Source organism: Perna viridis, chromosome 1 (genome assembly GCF_037379345.1).
Source record: "Perna viridis isolate PV_CMFRI_1.1 ecotype Kerala chromosome 1, ASM3737934v1, whole genome shotgun sequence".
Lineage (NCBI taxonomy): Eukaryota > Metazoa > Mollusca > Bivalvia > Mytilida > Mytilidae > Perna > Perna viridis.
In genome coordinates this window covers 23719756-23738726 of record NC_142445.1, presented here as the reverse complement: position 1 = coordinate 23738726, position 18971 = coordinate 23719756, and the positions used below count along the sequence as shown (strand labels likewise).

At 32.5% G+C, this 18971-nt stretch overlaps 2 protein-coding genes across 2 annotated transcripts; both read left to right on the top strand.

Annotated features, from left to right (window-relative positions):
- The first annotated feature begins 1153 nt into the window (after window positions 1-1153).
- Window positions 1154-7063, top strand: LOC148627862 (uncharacterized). The gene is made up of 3 exons (XM_088564693.1): window positions 1154-1607; window positions 6378-6506; window positions 6786-7063. Exons 1-3 carry the CDS (start codon window positions 1298-1300, stop codon window positions 6938-6940), a joined length of 594 nt encoding a protein of 197 aa, XP_088420819.1. The 5' UTR covers window positions 1154-1297; the 3' UTR covers window positions 6941-7063.
- A 535-nt stretch (window positions 7064-7598) lies between these two features.
- Window positions 7599-9390, top strand: LOC148627861 (potassium voltage-gated channel subfamily A member 7-like). The gene has a single exon (XM_088580675.1). It carries the CDS (start codon window positions 7807-7809, stop codon window positions 9313-9315), a length of 1509 nt encoding a protein of 502 aa, XP_088436801.1. The 5' UTR covers window positions 7599-7806; the 3' UTR covers window positions 9316-9390.
- Window positions 9391-18971: the final 9581 nt, after the last annotated feature.

The following is an 18971-nucleotide window of genomic DNA, read 5'->3' as shown; positions in this document are numbered from 1 at the left end:
TCTTTTTAAATAGCAATCCTTGGTATGAAAATACTGTTTCTTCTAAAATAATGAGTTACGATTTTTTTTTTTTTTTTTGAAATTGTTCTTTGTGCTGAAGTGCCTGCTTGTTTAACGATTACGACAAAATAGCATACAAAATCTATTTTATCAGCACTGGTATATTCACGCCGCATTGGAAGAGGAAGGTTTAGCACTCTGTTAAACCGAAATTCAATTCACCATTGTCAGGACCATTGTGCTAAAAGCTGTTCCGGTAGTGTATTGTCATTTTGGCATATTTATTTGGACTTGATTATTAATCGAACTATTCGGTAATTTTGTCGTTGAAAACATATGTTTTGTATGTTTTAAATCATATGAAAACATATGTTTAGGACCAGTATAGTAAAATATATGTTGCATTTTTTCCCGTGTACACGGGTAAACTCATATATTCCAGAATGGAGAGTAGTTCCTGCTGCTTGTTATGCTGCTCGTTGTAGGTCCTACAATAAATGCAAAGGGAAATCATGAGAACCAAGTTTCTCAAAAGAATATATTAAAAGGATAAGATAAGACATGGAAAATAGATACAGAAAACAAATAACCAAAACAACTAACACGTACAAAGAAACAAAAATCAATTAGCATCACGAACTCCATCAAAAACTGGAAGCATAGACCTGGTGCACCGGTAGGGTAAGCGTCTATTCTTCTAGAAGCACCCGCCAACTTTCTCATAAAATGTCAAGTCCAGGGAAGACGTCGGTGGAATAAAAGACTATGTCACGGTTAAGAAATAGGAGTTATAGTGAAGATTAAAAGATAATAGAGTTAAAGTTGAGATTAAAAGATAATGGAGTTATAGTAAAGATTAAAAATGTAGATTATTAAAATGCAACTACATCTTAAAAATTCCTGCACTGTATATGCTTAGAAAGTTAAGTCGCTTTGGAGATCACACTTGTTAACGATTAGAAATGTAAATTTAAAAATTCATGCTTTACATTATTGATAAAGTTAAAATGACATCTTAACTGCTTCTGCTGATAAAGTAATTAAAGGGGATAAGTTAATACGTAAGAAGAGCTGGTGCATGCGTAAACCTTACTTTTTTTTGCTTTGCGGGGCTGAAAATGTTATGGATTAGACAAATTATTTCTCATTGTTTACATCTGTTAAGTGACAATAATGTTGCTCTCGGGTGTTTTAACACACGTAGACTTATTACAGAAAGTTCCAGATCAAAATTAAAGAAATTCTTATTTAGCGGAAACGCGATTATAATTCATTTCAAGCATTCATTCTAATAACAATGCTGTCATTTGGAGTAATAACAATATTCTTATTGTTGATTTTACCATCACTGAGTTTAAGTGAACATTGGTATATCAATACAAAATTTAGTGGTCATAAAGGTAAAACTGTATATTTGTCAACCAATACAATTATTGAAACCATATGTGAATCTTCCACTGGATGTGCATCAGTCTGTGGGAGGGATGAAAGGTGTTGTCTTGTGAATTTCATCAAGCACACCACAATCTGCACCCTATACAGCAGTTGTTTCATGGAACTTGTAGATATGACTGAGGGAATCGTAATGATAAAAGAGAACTTCAAAGGTAAAATAATTTATTGAAAGTAAATATAATTACTAATGATAATTAGCATTGCTTTTATTTAATTTTTTTATTATTATTCCTTTAACTTATTCCATGTTCCATGTAGAATTCCACACATGTTGTTTATAGACTTTCCATTTTTGCCTTTGATCTGTTGAAGACTGCATAGTTTTGATAATGAAGCGATGTATTAAGGTATAAATATGTCAATCAAGCATGTGTTTTTCTAATCATGTACTTGGTGTTCAGATACTTTTTTTTCAAATAGTATCGTTTTAAAGAAAATAAATATAAGCATTGTTTCTAAATTTTCCCCGAGATTCTGTTCACTTCAGAAATGGTTTTATGCATCAGAAGCATTATTTTGTAATTTTATAAAGATTAGCTCATATAGTGATACATATTTAATTTTCAACACATATACAGTATCTAAAAGAGTAATCAAGGGAACCAAGGTTATAGCGGCAATCAAAAGAATGCAATCCAGGGACAAAGACCAGACATGGAAAACAGACACACACAACAAAGAACATAAAGCAACCAAATTCATACATACAAAGCAACAAAAGCAAATGAGCAACTCGGACTCTACTAAAAACTGGGAACATGGACCATGTGCACCGGTAGGGTAAGCGTCTTCTGCTTTTCTAGAAACACCCGCAGAGTTGCTCATAAAAAGTCAAGTCCGGGGTAGAAGGAACGAGTAAAACCTTTTGCGATGGTAACAATGACCAAAAAGAACATGAATCTTTGTAAATCCAATTGTCGTGTGAGAAGTAAGACTGTCTTGTACGATGTCTTTCGGCACCCCATTCAACAAACACGACATGACTTGGTTAGTGATTCTAGACACTTACCCTGAGGTACGACTGAGCATGTCGAAGCTTTTAATGAAACCTTCATATTTAGTTATTATGCATGTCCCTTTAACTTGTACGTGATTTAATTGTCTCTGTTTTCTTTCACAGTCTCTGTTCATTTTTTTTTAACTTTTCCACCAAATCTTGCATTTAATCTTACTTTCATAAGCATAAATGTTTTAACTAACTTTTTACGTTAATTATGAATGTCAACTTGTTTAGAAGTTATTTTGCATAAAACAAAATGGCCGAAATGGGATCATCCAAATTCAATGAATAAAGCCATTGAGGTACACTTCTTGTTTCTTCTTTTTTGTTGGAAATTTTGGTTGTTGCTTGTCTGTTCTTTTCTGTATATTGTATATTGTTTATTTCTAATTGTTACTTTTTTTCTATTGGTTACTTTTTGTTTTGTTTTGATATGTTGTTACTGTCTCCTTCTCCTTCTTTTAGATTTCGTGATTCACCTATTAACTGCAAATAAAGTAGTATGAATTCATACAAAATTTATTACAGAAGCTACAGATAGATTGAAAAGAATATTCCTCAAAACCGGACAAACTTCGAATTTTCTATTACTGAAGTATAAATAACAAGTAAACTTATTTATATTACATATTAGTACTAAGTGAAATCAACTAAAGAATATCAATCTTCTGAACTTGGCTGCACTGATCAAGTCAGTACATTCTTTGTGAACAGTATCTTCACCTTTTACTGCTTTTGGTGCTCATGGATCAAGAATATATTAAATGAATATTTTTTCAATAGGTAATAAATTGTTTCTTTCAGCAGTTGATAGTATTTTTAACTACAAATGTGGACATATACATTTTTTTTAACATTTGTCCATGTATGTTAGAAAATGTTTGATTTGCTTTAATGTTGTTTTGTTTTTTTGTCCTTGTTGTTCTTTATAAAGGATTATATCTATATCATCATCTATATCTTTTGTACTGATGTAAACAAACACAAATTATTAAAAATATAAAGTATAAATATAAACTTTTTAATCTCCTCCAAAGACCTAATGACAGCTTCCAAATTTACTCTGCATTATTCCGCTTGCATACTAGTTCTTAAATATCGGATGTAATATTTTCTCAATGCATGGACCCTACTCATAACAAATCAACGAAGCTGTTTCCTATGTACTGTTCTAATTCACATATAGAGTTGTGGTTTAATACTGAGTGTTGAAGATGTGTAAAAGCTAACGCACCTCTTCAAAAGAAAGTATTTGCTACTTACTCATCATAGCGTTCTGATCTATAGTCGCAATTTTTAGAAAAGCGTAGTGAGTTGCGAGTAGAAGGTGTAACCCAGTGGACCAAGATTCTAGCAGAAATCCAAAGAGTGTGATCCAGGACAAAGACTAGACATGGAAAACAGACAGACACAACAAAGAACATAAAATAACTAGAATAATATATACAAAGTAACAAAAGTAAATAAGCAACTCGGACTCCACTAAAAACTGGGAGCATGGACCAGGTGTACCCATAGGGTAAGCGACCTCTGCTTTTCTAGAAAGCTTTTCACCTACATAAACATCGATATTCTATTTTATAGAGAAAGAAATTTCGATCAAAAATTCTCTGCAGTCTTAGAGGTTTTATCTTCAAAATTCACATTTAATAAATACAACTTCTTGTATAGCAAATATTTTGCACAGTTTGTAAGATATCAGTAAGCATCTGAGAAAAGAACTTAGCAATGAACTAGGATCAGCCAGAAATGAAACGCTCCTGGTATGGACATTTATGAAAGACTAATCAAGGGAACCAAGATTCCAGCATGAAGTTATAGCATCAAAAGCAAAGAAGGCAGACAATCTTCGTCTTGTGAGAACACCAAATAAAGATAACATCGATTTATGAATATCTTGATTTCGTCTTTCAAAAGTGCTGTAGCTCTATTTGTTAGATTGCCATGTATAGTTTCTATTCTCAGTTCCTTGATGAAAGTAGAAATGAATTGACTTTTACTAATTAAGATGATGTCATATGTTGGTGCTCTTTCTGCATCATATTTTTCATAAAGTGCATCTACAACGTCAGGGTTCTTGAAAACCATAGATATTACTCTTTTATCCCCTCGGTAAGTTTACTCCATTTATTGATTGGTCCATTTTCTTACATAGTCCTCTATAATTACATACATTTGAATTACAAAGTTAAAATTCCAGTTGACAGATTTCACGATATTTAGATCACGAAAACCAATATTTTCTATCATATTCAAACCTCGTTATAACGTCACCATTATGAGCAATATTTATTTGTACATGTATTCATCAATTAATACGCATTACTGTCTGATTTACACTTTATGAGAAATTAAATGTTGATTAGACATTTTCATGTATGTTGGATTTTATTATTTCATACAAATGGTTAGTAAATTGCCAAGCTTAATTGCATTAATGCCGGCCGTTTAAAAACGACAGTAAGGGATGTTACTCCTGTTTGTCGGCTTGTACACCGACTAGCCTGCAATGGCTAATCTCTAGAATCAAGGAAAACGTTTGAATAAATGTGAAGATTGGTCAGTCTGTAAAGTTTTCAGGCAAACAGTATGCAACACTATGCAACACTAAAACTAGTAATAATTGTTTGACGAAAATGATGACGCCCTTCTGTTCTGGATGTAAGGTTAGAACCTTTGTATACTTATACCATGTACTGCGATAGGTCCGTGGCTTACTTGGCATTAAGTTGATGACTGTCTCATTGGCAATCATACCACATCTCCTATTTTATATTCTGTTGTATCTAGTTGTGTTCATCACACTGACGTCACTGCATCTGGGGCTTGACAGGATATGTATACTTTCTATATTGTCATTGCACCCATACCGCAATTATTCATAGTCTATGGAAATAAAGCTTCATCTGCACACAAAATAAAATAAATTCAATGTCTGAATAATGACTATTTTGAATCCAAAAGATGTATATACGTGGCTTATTTACTGACGATTTTTGCTGGAATTAGTTGGAGACCTGTACGTTTCTTTTTTTAGATACAAGCTTTCATAATAATATTATTGATTTTATTCTTTTAAAAGTTCGTTGACATAAAATAATTGCAACATTAACTCAAACGTATTATTAACACTGTTAGCATGTTTCAAGTTATAAGAGTAAAATGAAACAGGAAACCACAGTATATAGTGCAGCGAGATCATCATAGGCACCTTTTATTAAATTCAAGTAGATTTCTTCCATTTGTTTACCTAGTCTTCTGTGCACCGAAATCATGATATTTTTGAAAAAGGATAAATTGAAATTATTGCAGCACAATTTTGCTGAGCACTTATTGAGGCAAATAATATAGATTTTTTCTAGTTTTTAATTTAAATCTTTTGTGACCTTATTATTTTATAGATGCAAAAGTTCTGGCACAGACAGCCATAAAACTTTTTTTTTAAATTCTATCAATATTTCTTCATATTCTTTTGGCATAAGTACATCATGACCTCTTTCATTTTTATAGATCTATTCTGTGTTGTACCATTAACAGTAGTATCCATGAAAGTCTATGTTTATATAACCATAAATGGGTACACAATTAGACTTTATTGCACTATACATTCTATACAGAGCTTTTGTAATGCGATTTAAAAAAAACGTCAGCAAGAGTAGAATTACTGAAGGTTACCTTGTGGTATAACGTAATGAAATCAAGGTCTTACATATTTTGTTACGTAAAGTAAAAAAGAACATTAGTTTTGCCTTCGGAGAAACTCCAAAAATAAAAAATAATAAATAGTATGGAACCTAAAAACTGCCAGTAAAGATGGATACATTTCTAATTGACATAACATCACTTATTCGTCATTCCTCGACATGTATTAAAATTGTTTACCATTTGTTTTAATTAATTGATGAGTCACCTAATTTTACAGGAGCAACAACTGAGAAAATGATGACAACTCCATATGCCAAAACAATAATCGACAGCCATGACCGAACAACCACTGACAACAATTTTCCGGTGGCAACTTTGACTGCAGAAAACCCGGGGGGATCGAACAGTATGTAAAATTTAATTTTCAATACAGGCAACACAATCTCACGTACACAATAAAATTTTTAAAATTGTGAAAACAAGAAAAATTATTACATTGAATTCAAAACGCTAAGAAGTTAGTTCATGTGTCGAAATCAATTCATCAAATCCAGTTTTCTAAGGTTAAGAAATTATCATTCAAAGAAAAATGATAAGCATAAGATAACTAGCATATTATCCTATAAAGAACCATATATTTTTTTTTAAATAATGAATTTGATATGGTAAACATTTCTATATTCAGATTTTATATGTCCAGCAGAATTCGGATATTATCCTGATCCGAACGATTGTGCCAGTTTTATAAGATGTAATTGGTACAAACCAGTTTTTATGCAGTGTTCGTCTGGAACAATATGGAATCAACCACTTCAGATCTGCACAGCTGGCTCTTGTTAATTTATATTTAATAAACACTAGTATATAGTGTATATAATAATAATGTAGCTATTCAAACTAATTGAAGAAAAATGCCAGAAATATACACTATTGATGGGTAAAAATATTTGAATTAGAAATGGCTGTTTTTATCACCTATTTATTGATAATAATAGAAATAAAATGTTTTGAATCTTTCTTGATTTTCGAGCTATTTGATTTATTAAAGCAGTAGCCATTACAATCGTGGGGATATCTTTTCAGTGTTATGTTTCTGGGGTTCTTTTTTGTCATGGTAGATATAATAAAGGTGAAAATGTGAAATAACCGAAAAAATAATAAGATAATGTGATTAATCGAAAAAAATAAAAAGAACAAGAACTATATGTTCATTTGATGACTGTCAATTTGACTATGTCTATTGTAAATGTTCAAATTGTATATATCATAATATCGTCAACTTGGATAACGGAATAAAGTATTTGACATGACCGTTATATGTAAAATACACTATTTGTAATCCTTAATTCAGTGAAACATTCAAATTTAAATACACATTTTGACGCATTTTCTCTTTCGAATGCTTATTAAGATTTTAAATACATGTATGTAATTTCGACCTTTTAAACCTAGTGTTATAACAAATCTCAAACGAATGCAAATACCAAGTTCAAAATTTAAAAGGAATCCTTCATTTGGCAATAACTGACACATGAAATTGTCGTTTTCCGCTTCTTATGGATCTCATTCAAACATTATTTTTACTTTGCCTTGATAGCTTGGAGTGAATATTGTAAATAAGTTGGATATCCTTATAGGGGCAAATGTCAGTGAATTAATAGACTTTTTTCACAAACGTGTTTATGTTTATATTATAACAAATCATCATGCATATGATAAGTCATACTGGTGGCCCTCACCGGGGATCTGAAGCAGGACGACATCAGCACTTGATCCATCATCATCATTTCAACTCTCCAGACTGTCTCAGTAGTTCTCCAAGAATGTCTCCTCATTTCATAAGAAAGCATGTGCGTTATCCTTCCGCGGACTCTAAGCGATCGTACCATTCTGGAACTCCCGAAGTTAGCGACCGTGAACATGGTCAACCTGACACTGAGATGAACAAGGAAACTGATAGCTTATTAGATAGAACAGACTACACGAAAGACTTTGTCGAAAAACCAGATCCAGAAGAAGGACACAGCTGCAAGGAAGAGGAATGTCAAAGAGTTATACTAAATGTAAGTGGCATGAAATTTGAAACTCAATTGAGAACTCTTCATAGACTTCCAAATACACTACTAGGAGATAAATCAAAGCGAGATAAATATTGGGATGCTCAAAGGAAAGAATATTTTTTCGATCGCCACCGTCCGAGCTTTGCAGCCATTCTTTACTTTTATCAAAGCGGTGGTAGACTTCGCCGACCTTTGGAAGTGCCAAACGACGTCTTCCTTAACGAATTATTGTTCTTTGAACTTGGAAACAGTGTCATAATGGCGTACAAAGAATCAGAAGGGTTTACGGCAGACACAGGTGTTGAAGTTGATCTCATGCCAAAACGACATTTACAAAGAAAAATTTGGGAGCTGTTTGAGTATCCTAACAGCTCAATTTTTGCAAGGATTGTTGCTGTTCTATCGGTCATTTTCATTGTAACGTCCGTTGTGACTTTCTGCGTTGAAACTTTGCCAAGGTTCAAAAATATTGCATGCAAAAATATAACGCATGGGTACAATGGAAACGTGACCATTCTAAGAGAAGTTCCCGAGTTTTACCAGCCGTTATTTCTTATTGAAGCAACCTGTATGACATGGTTCATTGTGGAGATAGTTTGTAGAACAATATCTTGTCCGTCTAAAGTATCATTTTTTAAACAATTTATTAACTGGATTGATATTGTTTCTATAGCTCCATTCTTGATTTCCATTTCCATGTATATTGTTACAGGAGAATGCGAAAAGTCATCCAAAACTGGCGCAATATCTGTTCTGAGAGTCCTTCGAGTGGCTAGAATACTTAAACTCAGCAAGCATTCTGAAGGTCTTCAGTTACTTGGAATGACCTTGAAAACAAGTGTAAAGGAACTGATGATGTTTGTTCTGTTCCTTGCCATTGGCGTAGTAATCTTCTCCGGAGCAATTTTCTATGCGGAACAGGATATCGCGAATACACATTTTCACAGCATCCCGGGATCCTTCTGGTGGGCTGTTGTTACGATGACCACAGTGGGTTATGGTGATATGTATCCTCTTGGTATTTTTGGGAAAGTCGTCGGCACTCTGTGTGTTATTTGCGGGCTTTTATCAATCGCATTTCCGGTTCCTGTTATCGTCACCAACTTTAGTAATTATTATCGGGCTTCCACTGGAAGAGGTTCGTGGGGACCATAGACTATAAAGTGTCTCCAAAGTCGTATGAGTGTTGCTTGTAATTGGTGGTAATAGAAATAAAAATGTTCTTAATTATATCATGTAATTATTAGTTCTGTAGAATGGTATCAATGTCGAATCCTCGCACAGACGAAATTTTCTATAACAGTGTCATAAGTAATGTATAATTATCTTAAAATTTGTAAGCATGCATATCAGTGTTTTTTGTACGTTTGCTGTTGTTATATGCTGGTCCAATTCTTTCTTTGTGTGGTCCGAGGACAAAAGGTAATCAGAGGACAATAAACCCTACACGTGACCTAATCCGTTCTTTTGTGGATTCCGATATGCATAATTAGTTGATGTTTTCTATTAAATTAATATCTTTAAATACTCATATTTCTCGGATGTGTTGTCAAATTTGTTAAGAATTTGTTAAGAAATACACTCGTCCATCATTTTTTTTTTATTTTTATTTTTTTTTTTATTTTTTTTTTTTTTTAGATGAAAAAGAAAAACAATAATATGCAGTAAACTTCTGTGGTTAAAGCATCGCACTTATTGGTGACAAAGAAAATGGATTTCAAAAATCAACAAACAGTCAACCGACGCCTATAAATGTCTTATAAAGGTTATTAGTTTGGGTTTAGTTTCAATTCATTTGCTTTAAAAATCATATGTGTATATTTAATGAAAACTATACAGCACAATTATTAGTCTGATTTTAACATCGTCAATTCAACGAGTGTTAATAGTTGACGTCAGCCTCATGGTAACCATTGTCAAAGATATATGTTAAGTATTCAGGTCATTTAAATTTTAATTTTTCTAAATCTATGAATACAAAAGTAAACCCCTCTTTCGTGGCTGTTTTAAGTTTGTGTAAATTATATCGAGTGTTTGTATTTCTAATGTAATAAGATTTTTAAATTTACGGTACAGAAAACATTGAGCTGTGTAGAATAATTTCACAATGCATTCAACTTAACATGAATTTTCAAAACATATTTAACCATTCTCGAGACTAAGATCTTTACATACAGTATATATAAAAAGTATCTTTTATGCAGTTTTCATGACACCAAAATAAGTTAATGATAGAGGCATCTATAATATGTCGTAGCGTTTTTCTGCATTTTACTTGATACATTCAATTTATGTAAATGTTTCGTCGTGGGTTTTCTTGTACATGTTACATCTCTTGGTATTATTCACTATGATAAAATCAAGAGAGAGAAACCGTGATAATAAAATCTTAAGAAAGTCAAGAGACAAACGTAAAGAGAGAAACGAAAACAAGACTACAACAGAAAACTGAAACGCAAACCAGAATCAACCAAACCCTGATTAAGAAGGAGAAAATTATTAAACGTGTCGAACTTCCCATGCCATCGACAAGGTCATTTATATCGGTCGTAGATTTGTTGTTCAGCTTGGAACACCAGAAATTCTACTTTAAAACATTCTTGTATGAAGTTCGGCACGGTCCAATAAATTACGTCTACAAGCACTTACATAATTTATCAGTCATCGACTTCGGAATTGAAATTTAGAAATATACAAGAAAAAAAAAACATTTCACATGAATCGAGTTCGAAAGTTGTATTTATCAAATTCAACTGTTCTAAATCCCTCAGAGTCATTTGTTTATTACCTTTTATTTATCATCTGAGAATAAGTAAATATCTTTTCAACGTAAACTTCACTTTTTGTACTAATTGAAATTCTCTATCTGCTTGCGAATCCAATGCGTACCATTTAATTTAATATGAAATTAAAACCTACGCCTTGAAACTCTCACAAGGTCTGTGTACTAAATAAAAAAAGTCAAATGTAATGAATTCTATGAATACATATGAAGCAAGTGTGTCTTAGTTGATTTCCCCTGTTAATATACATGCATAGTAATATTCTAGAGGTAAACACCACCATTGCTGATACGCTCAACATGGCATCGCGGGTTTGTCGTAATTCCAACGCGATCAAACGTTATCAGACTCTTTCTGCTACTTGGCTTATTTGTTGATCATTTTACCTTGGTTAATTTGGCTAGAAAAAAGTACACAACTGTGACTTTCTTGACTTTTATTCCGAGTGGAGAATGGGGCCACGATGAAGTCATCACCATTTATTTTGGTCCTGGGCTATTGTGTTCTTAGGTTCCAAAATTTTGGTATTTCTTTTCACCAATGGTACGCTTTCGTGATTCTTAAAAATTTAGTCGTCGGCTCTTTCTTTTCCTTCTGTAGTTGATGAGTGCAATGCGTGGGTTTGCATCGGAATGCAGTCTCAGAAAACCATTAATCATCTAGCAGCGACTAAATATCCTTTATTATTGTACTGATTTAGTTTATCTTGGCTGTTTCTCTCGCTTTTCAGTCTGAAACTTTTCCTGACCAGAAGATCTTGGAAATTCTTCCGAGACACTTGTGTTAAAATGTTGATAGAAGCTTTTCGTCTGCTTTCCTCGTTGTCCATGTTTCGCTTCTAGTAGAGAAGTACTGATATTACGTTGGAATTAATATCCTATGTTTTTGCCTTTCTGTTAAGGTTGTTCTTTTTCCAGATCTTTCACAGTTTTATGAAGGCTATTCGTGCTAATTTCTCCAGTAAGTCTACATCTTTTTTTCTGAATTTGGTCTTTACTGTTTGAAAGTAAGGCATTCCCGTCAGTAAAGTATATGTCTACCAACATGGATGTCATTTCAATCTGACGCCCAGTATTGTTGTTGTTAGCCATTGTGGTTTTTTTCATAATCAATTGCATTTCTAAGAAGAATTTTAAAAATTCTGTATCATTGCTTAACACAAGATTTTCATATTGTGCACCTCCTGCTGTACCTACTCCATCCACTACTGCACATTTACTGTTCGCGTACATGTGTTGCATCATTCGGTTTAATTTTAGGTGTATTTTGTCATAATTTTCCATAATATGTCACTTGCGCACTTGTGTTTCAAAGTCGACAAAACAAGATACAGGTTTGAACTTAGTACAATTATCTGCTCGATGATGTTCCACATAACAAAGCTTTGTTCCATAGTCCCTCTCTGTCCTGAAATCCAACTTGTTCCACTCGTAACCTTTTGTCAACACCAAGACTTATTCTTTTTTTCAATATTTTACCCATAGTTTTGGCTGTTGTTGAAATGAGCATTATCCGTCGCCAATTTCAATTTTACGTACTGTAGGAGGACTTATTTCTAACTATAGCCAATGACTAATGCTTTCTGTATTTCAACTGTTTCTGGATATGTTGGTCTGTTTAACACCCAAAAAAATGTTCGTTTCATCTTGTTCTTATATGTCTTAAATCACTTTCTTATATTAGCAGGTTTCCTTCTGTTTTAAATGTGTCAACTTTTTTGTCTGTACTTACGAAGAAGATCTTATTTAATTATTGATAAGATCAAATATATTTTCGTAACGTGTATAGCTGACGACATTTATGCTTTAGTACTTGTCCGTCTAAGAATCGAGGAAAATGTGTATAAGGTTTGGCACAGGAAGGAAAAAACAGCAAAGATTTTATTGCATTATCCAAGTATTTATACCTCAAATATTCCAGTAATAAGCATCAAATGGTTTGTAAAGTTTGCCTTTTTCAAGATATTGATAGGTCTAATATAGTTGAAATGCACTACTGAAAAATGGTGAGATAATTTTCCTGATTTTTTTTCCTGAAGGAGTCAAAAATATCTACGTCACAAATGCTTCAGGATAAATTTTAAAAACTTTTCAGTTGATTTTTTAGATGTATTAAATATATTTGAGGTAAAAAAGACTAACTTGAGAATTATGATGTGCCACCAATTGCCTGATTCTTACATAGAATGGTACTTCATATATTATATATTGCTAAATCAGAAGCCAGCTCTCGTTTCAGGAAAAGAAAATTCCTGTGAAAGTTTTTTTTTTCGGACTCAACTTTTTATGAGCAGCTCGGCATGTGTTTCTAGAAAAGGAGAGGACACATACGCTATCGGTGCACCTGGCCCATGCTCCCAGTTTTTTGTGGAGTCCAAATTCACTTTTGTTACTTCGTATGTATTATTTTAGTTATTTTATGTTTTTTGTTGTGTTTGTCTGTTTTCCATATCTGGTCTTTGTTCATGGATTACATTCTTTTAATTTCCGCTAGAATCTTGGTTCCTTTGCTTACTCTTTCGCCTAGCCGGACAGCAGAATGTAGATAATATAGAAAATAGATGATTTTTTGTTAGTACAAAGTATATATGCTGACAATTGTAAGCTGCTTTGCTTTGCTTGATAAAGGCATACAGTTATTATAAGTGTCTGTCCCAGTGGGTGAAACATGGTATGAAAAAAAAACACCATTTTGAAAGTTTCATTTGACATATTGCACCAGAATCAAAGAAAAATGACATGGTTTTTCCATGTCATTTTGGTAAATTGGATTATAATTTCATTGAAATGCACTTGATCATTTGAACGGCATATGACTCTGCCAAAAGCTATTTTTCTAACATTCTATTTTAAAAAATTCTGAACAGATCCGGTAATGCAGAGATCAAATAGTGGTCTTCCCAAATAGGAAATGCATACTTGTGTGTGAAATTATAGTCAGATCGGTGGGTTTTTGACATGCATGTTTCTGTGTTTCCTATTCTGCCCGATTCTTACAAAAACTTACAGTTAATTGAACGGGGATGAAACATGACCTTTGTGGTTTTAGTCAATAAAAATATAAAAAAAAAACTTATTCCAGTTATTCTTTCGAATAAATGAATTAATTATTTCATCATTAGAAAAAGAATTATTCAAATTAACTGTTTATTTAACACAAAAATACGGTGTTGGAAATGTTTCATCTCTTTCATCTCAAAAATGGACTTAGTATGTATAATTATACTGATTTTAACATTATAACGCCTGAAAAAAATAAATACACAAATCATGTTGATTAGGCTAGCATCTTTTATTTCAGTACTGACCTATTTAAACTATGATAAAACCTTCGATATAATTGTGGTTTATTGTGTACAATATATTAAATTGCAAAATGAGACTTCACAACCATTAAAGGTAATTTTATGGAATGAATTATTCTAAAACGGACAAAAAAAGCTTTAAGTGTCAGTCCCTGTAAGAATCGGGCAGTGGTAGAAACATGGTATGAAAAGAAAAAACATCATTTTGATAGTGTAATTTGACTATTTGCACCATCAGAATCGAGGAAAACAGACAAGATATCATGCTGAAACATTGATTTACAATTTCATTGAAATGCACTGAAAATGAACATTTCAAGGGCAGATAATTCTGACAAAAATCTCATTTTTCTAAGATACTATTGAAAAATTTCTGCGCAAAGTCAGTGATGCAGAGATCAAATAATGGTCTTTCCAAATAGAGAAGGTATCCCTGAGTGATACTACATTGTCAGATCGATGGGGTTTTGACATGCATGTTTCTGATTTTTTTTCCATTTTGCCTGATTCTTACAAACACTTACACTTAAAACGTTTCCTGGTATCTTGTAAAAAATAGGGTTAAGTAAAGTCCACTAGCAATAAAGACGTTAACGTTTCTAAAACTTAATTGAAATTTATCGGTTTTTATACTCTTTATTAGACTAGATTACAAAAACGAATTCATTTTTCAATTCGACTTAAAACAAACAAACAAACAAACAAATGACAAAGTTTTAGAACGTCATTGTACTTACGTAATTTCTTTATGTCTGCAATACATGTGGCTCTATCAAAGTGGCTAAAAAGCACTGTTGGCAAACTCTTCATCACCACTTTACTAAAAGTTGGTATTAGAATATTGAAAACGGTGCTTAAACATTGAATTATACCGACTATCCGAAAAGAATCATGGTATTGAAACATATTTTGATGTACTTATTAAAAAAGGAAATTGCCGCGCTTTGTGAACTTCTATTCTTAAATTATAAACTTCCTTTTGAATGTAGAAGACGGAAAAACATATCTAGAGATATAACAGAATCTGCCTTTTCTATGGAGATTGCGATATAGGTGATGAATATCATTATGTAAAAAAATACAAGTCCTTCACGATAAAAGGAGAAGTATTATATAGATGCCACGTTGTAAAGTTCAATCAACTAAAGGATACCACAAAAATGTCTGAACTCCTCAAGTTGTGTCAATTGATTAGAATTATCAATAAGAAAATGGATTCTCTCATTTAATCATTTACTCATCAACCTGATACCGCACCTTAACTCACATCTTTTTATAAGCTCCTAATCTGAGTATTTTTTGTTAGTTTGTTATTTGTACTTCAAATTTTGTTTCTCATTTTATTTATCTTTCTTACTTTGTTTGTTTGTTATATGTAATTTCAATTTTTGTTCCTCAATAACTGTATATTAATATTGTAAAATATGCATGTTTATCTGTATACCAATGTTTCTACACAAGTTTAGCAGAATAAAGAAAAAAGCCCGGCGCACTTACGGGTGTTAATTTTATCTAAATTTACACAGTCAATAATATCTCAAATGAAAAACGTCATATTATGATATGAACCGAGCATTCATTATAGTTATCAATAATTTAATGTAAAAAGTGACATGCTTTCTGATTGGATATAAAATTTTGCCCATCATTTCATAAACCAAATTTAGTAATATGACTGACGTCATCAACCAAACTATACTTTTCATTTCGTATTGTCAACATTGCTTTCATCTGTGGCAGCATCCCTTCAGCACCTGCATGTGGGGTTTTCAAATCACAACTGATACGTTATGCCAGAGCTTGTCGTAACTGCGCAAACTTTTTGTATCGCGCTAGACTTCTTACAATTAGACTTCTGAAACAGGGTTATGTTGCTACAAGATTGAAGTCATCACTACAGAAGTTTTATGGTCGTCATCAAGGATTAACCCGTGGATCGTTATACGGTGTATCCATCTGCATCTTTCAACGTTATATCCTTCCCTTCCTTTTTCGTCTACCCAGGACTTGACTTTTTATGAGCAACTCGGCGGGCGTTTCTACCAAAGCAGAGGATGCTTATCCTACCGGTGCACCTTGTCCATGCTCCGAGTATTTGAGTTCGAGTTGCTCATTTACTTATGTTACTTTGTATGTATTATTTTGGTTATTTTATGTTCTTTGTTTATTTGTCTGTTTTCCATGTCTGGTCTTTGTGGGGACAAAGACCAGACACAGAAAATAGACACATAAACAAAGATTACATTCTTTTGGATTTCCGCTAGAATCTTGGTTCCCTTGATTACTCTTTAATGATTTCATTACTCCCTGAATTTTGATATAAGAATTAAATTATAAGGAATGACATATTTTTCAGTCTATTTGAAATAACCTCAATGCTCGTGTTGTACACTTGAAAATAACCTGCTCAAAAATTATTTAGTGTGCACCACGAGTTTATAGAATCATGTTTCAAGTTTATGTATTATCATCGCATGATTATCATGCTTTAACCAATGTATGAGTAGCATATGAGATCAAGACTATTCACACGTGAGATTCATTTGAGATCAAGACTATTCACGAATGAGATTCATGTGAGATCAAGAATACTCACAGGTGAAGTTTCATTTGAGATAATTAAAGAACATTCACACATGAGATTCATATGAGATCAAAAATATTCACACATGAGATTCATATGAGATCAAGAACATTCACAGGTAAGATTCATATGAGATCATGAATATTCACCCATGAGATTCACATGAGATCAAGAATATTCACACGAGATTCATATGAGATCAAGAGTATTCACATGTGAGATTTCATATGAGATCAAGAATATTCACCCATGAGATTCATATGAGATCAAGAATATTCACACGAGATTCATATGAGATCAAGAGTATTCACACGTGAGATTTCATATGAGATAATTAAACAATATTCACATATGAGACTCATGTTTATTGTCATATGAATCAAGCAACTTATAACTACCATGTGTTACACGTGTTTGTTATGTAAGGACTAATGGTAACTGGAATTAAAAATTAAAGCTCTATGGCAAGAAGTATCCAATTCTGAAACATTGTCTTTGTAGAAGTTGATCTCTTTATATAACTACATAAAAGGATTCGACATGCAGTTTTCGAGCTGCGCATATAGATTAAGATTTCTGTGAACGCGTTTCCATTTTCTACGTTATTGTTTTTTTTTTTCTGGTTTAATGACTTTGTCTTTGTTCCTTAGCAATTTTGATATACTTGAAATGTACTTCTAACTATTGCATAATGTCAGACGATGACGTCAAATGATCCAAAATCTATACAAGTAATATAATTGTTTAGCGAAAACACCTTATATAATTTTATTTCAAAGCTTTCTACGGTCTTAATCAAAATAGGATTTATTAATAATGCATTTTCCGATAATGGTATATCAGACTATGAAAAGTTTTGAACTGAATTATTGCCAATAGATTATTCCAATACGTTTGATATTGCATAGGAATTATGCTTAGTAAGCATTAGATGAATTTTTTAGCGATCCGAAACTTTTTCGGAACAGATTATTGTGGATTGCAAACCTACTCACTATCAACTTGTTATATTTTGATAGCAAATCTTAAGTTCAAAAGCAACAGCGAATTTAAAACCGGATGTAGTTCATGTTTGGTACGAACGAAACTAAGAACGTGTCTTCTGAGTAATGAGAAATGTTAGCTTAAAAAGCTAAACACATAGGAGGGTACGGGAGCGGAAAAGGGGGAGGTGTTGTGCTACCGGATATCATTGCCCTGTTTGGAGGTCTGAGAGGGAGAACCATCTTATCATAAAAACATCAAATTATCATCTAAAGACATCGTCAGATAATTCGCCTCACAAATGTTTGAATTAAGAGGGGTGGGAATGATAAAATAACTCATTTTTTTGTTTTATATTCGCTATTTTTTTTAAAAAAGTTAATTAAAAGTCAAAAGTAGTTTTCATTAACAACAATAAGGATAGTAGCCTTGAGTAGAACAATGTCACTATTACTTATTGCAAGTTCTTGATTTTTAATAATGGTGATTAAAATCTTAAGGGTATCATTCACATTGAAAAATCAAAATTATTTGATCAATTCAATAGACAATGCATTTTTCCCGAATGCCATGGATCATTTCTATCTATATAAGTGTAAAAAATTATGAATTATTTTGTAGAAGCAACTCTAGCACAGAAACACAAAAGGTAAATAAAGAACTTTATGTTTATTTTATAACACATTCAATCATGTTATGGCTACCTGGCCTGGGTTTCATAAACAATATCAAGATGAGAATTTCCTCAAAATCCTGACCGTCAACTTCTTATAATGATTAAAGACTCATGGATGACCTTAGGCTGATATTTTTCATCCCGGTGGAGTTGTTGTCTCTTTGGCATATTCACCATATCATTCTCGTGACATTAAAGTGGTCTGATTGGTCGAAGTTTGAGTTGAGAGAGAATTTGAGAAAATCTAAATTTAAGATATTTTGTGAAAACCAGGCTTAGTATCTATTTCAAAGACCTAATAATGATTAACACTATGTTTATGGTAAATAGAGTTTGGACTCATCATGTGTTGTCAATAGCTGATGTTAGGATTTTTAAAATATGCTCGATATCATCGTAAACTTTATTTGCTTTGTTACCTTGTACATATCCGCAAAACTTTGTAAAAATGTATGTTATTAAACTAATTTCATGCAAAAG

What these genes read in the sequence shown, in the direction of transcription:
- LOC148627862 (XM_088564693.1), top strand. Translation starts at nt 1,298, where the DNA reads ATGCTGTCATTTGGAGTAATAACAATATTCTTATTGTTGATTTTACCA. An exon ending in GATAAAAGAGAACTTCAAAG is followed by an intron (nt 1,608 to 6,377) that starts GTAAAATAATTT and finishes CTAATTTTACAG; the next exon opens with GAGCAACAACTGAGAAAATG. An exon ending in AAACCCGGGGGGATCGAACA is followed by an intron (nt 6,507 to 6,785) that starts GTATGTAAAATT and finishes TTCTATATTCAG; the next exon opens with ATTTTATATGTCCAGCAGAA.
- LOC148627861 (XM_088580675.1), top strand. Translation starts at nt 7,807, where the DNA reads ATGCATATGATAAGTCATACTGGTGGCCCTCACCGGGGATCTGAAGCA.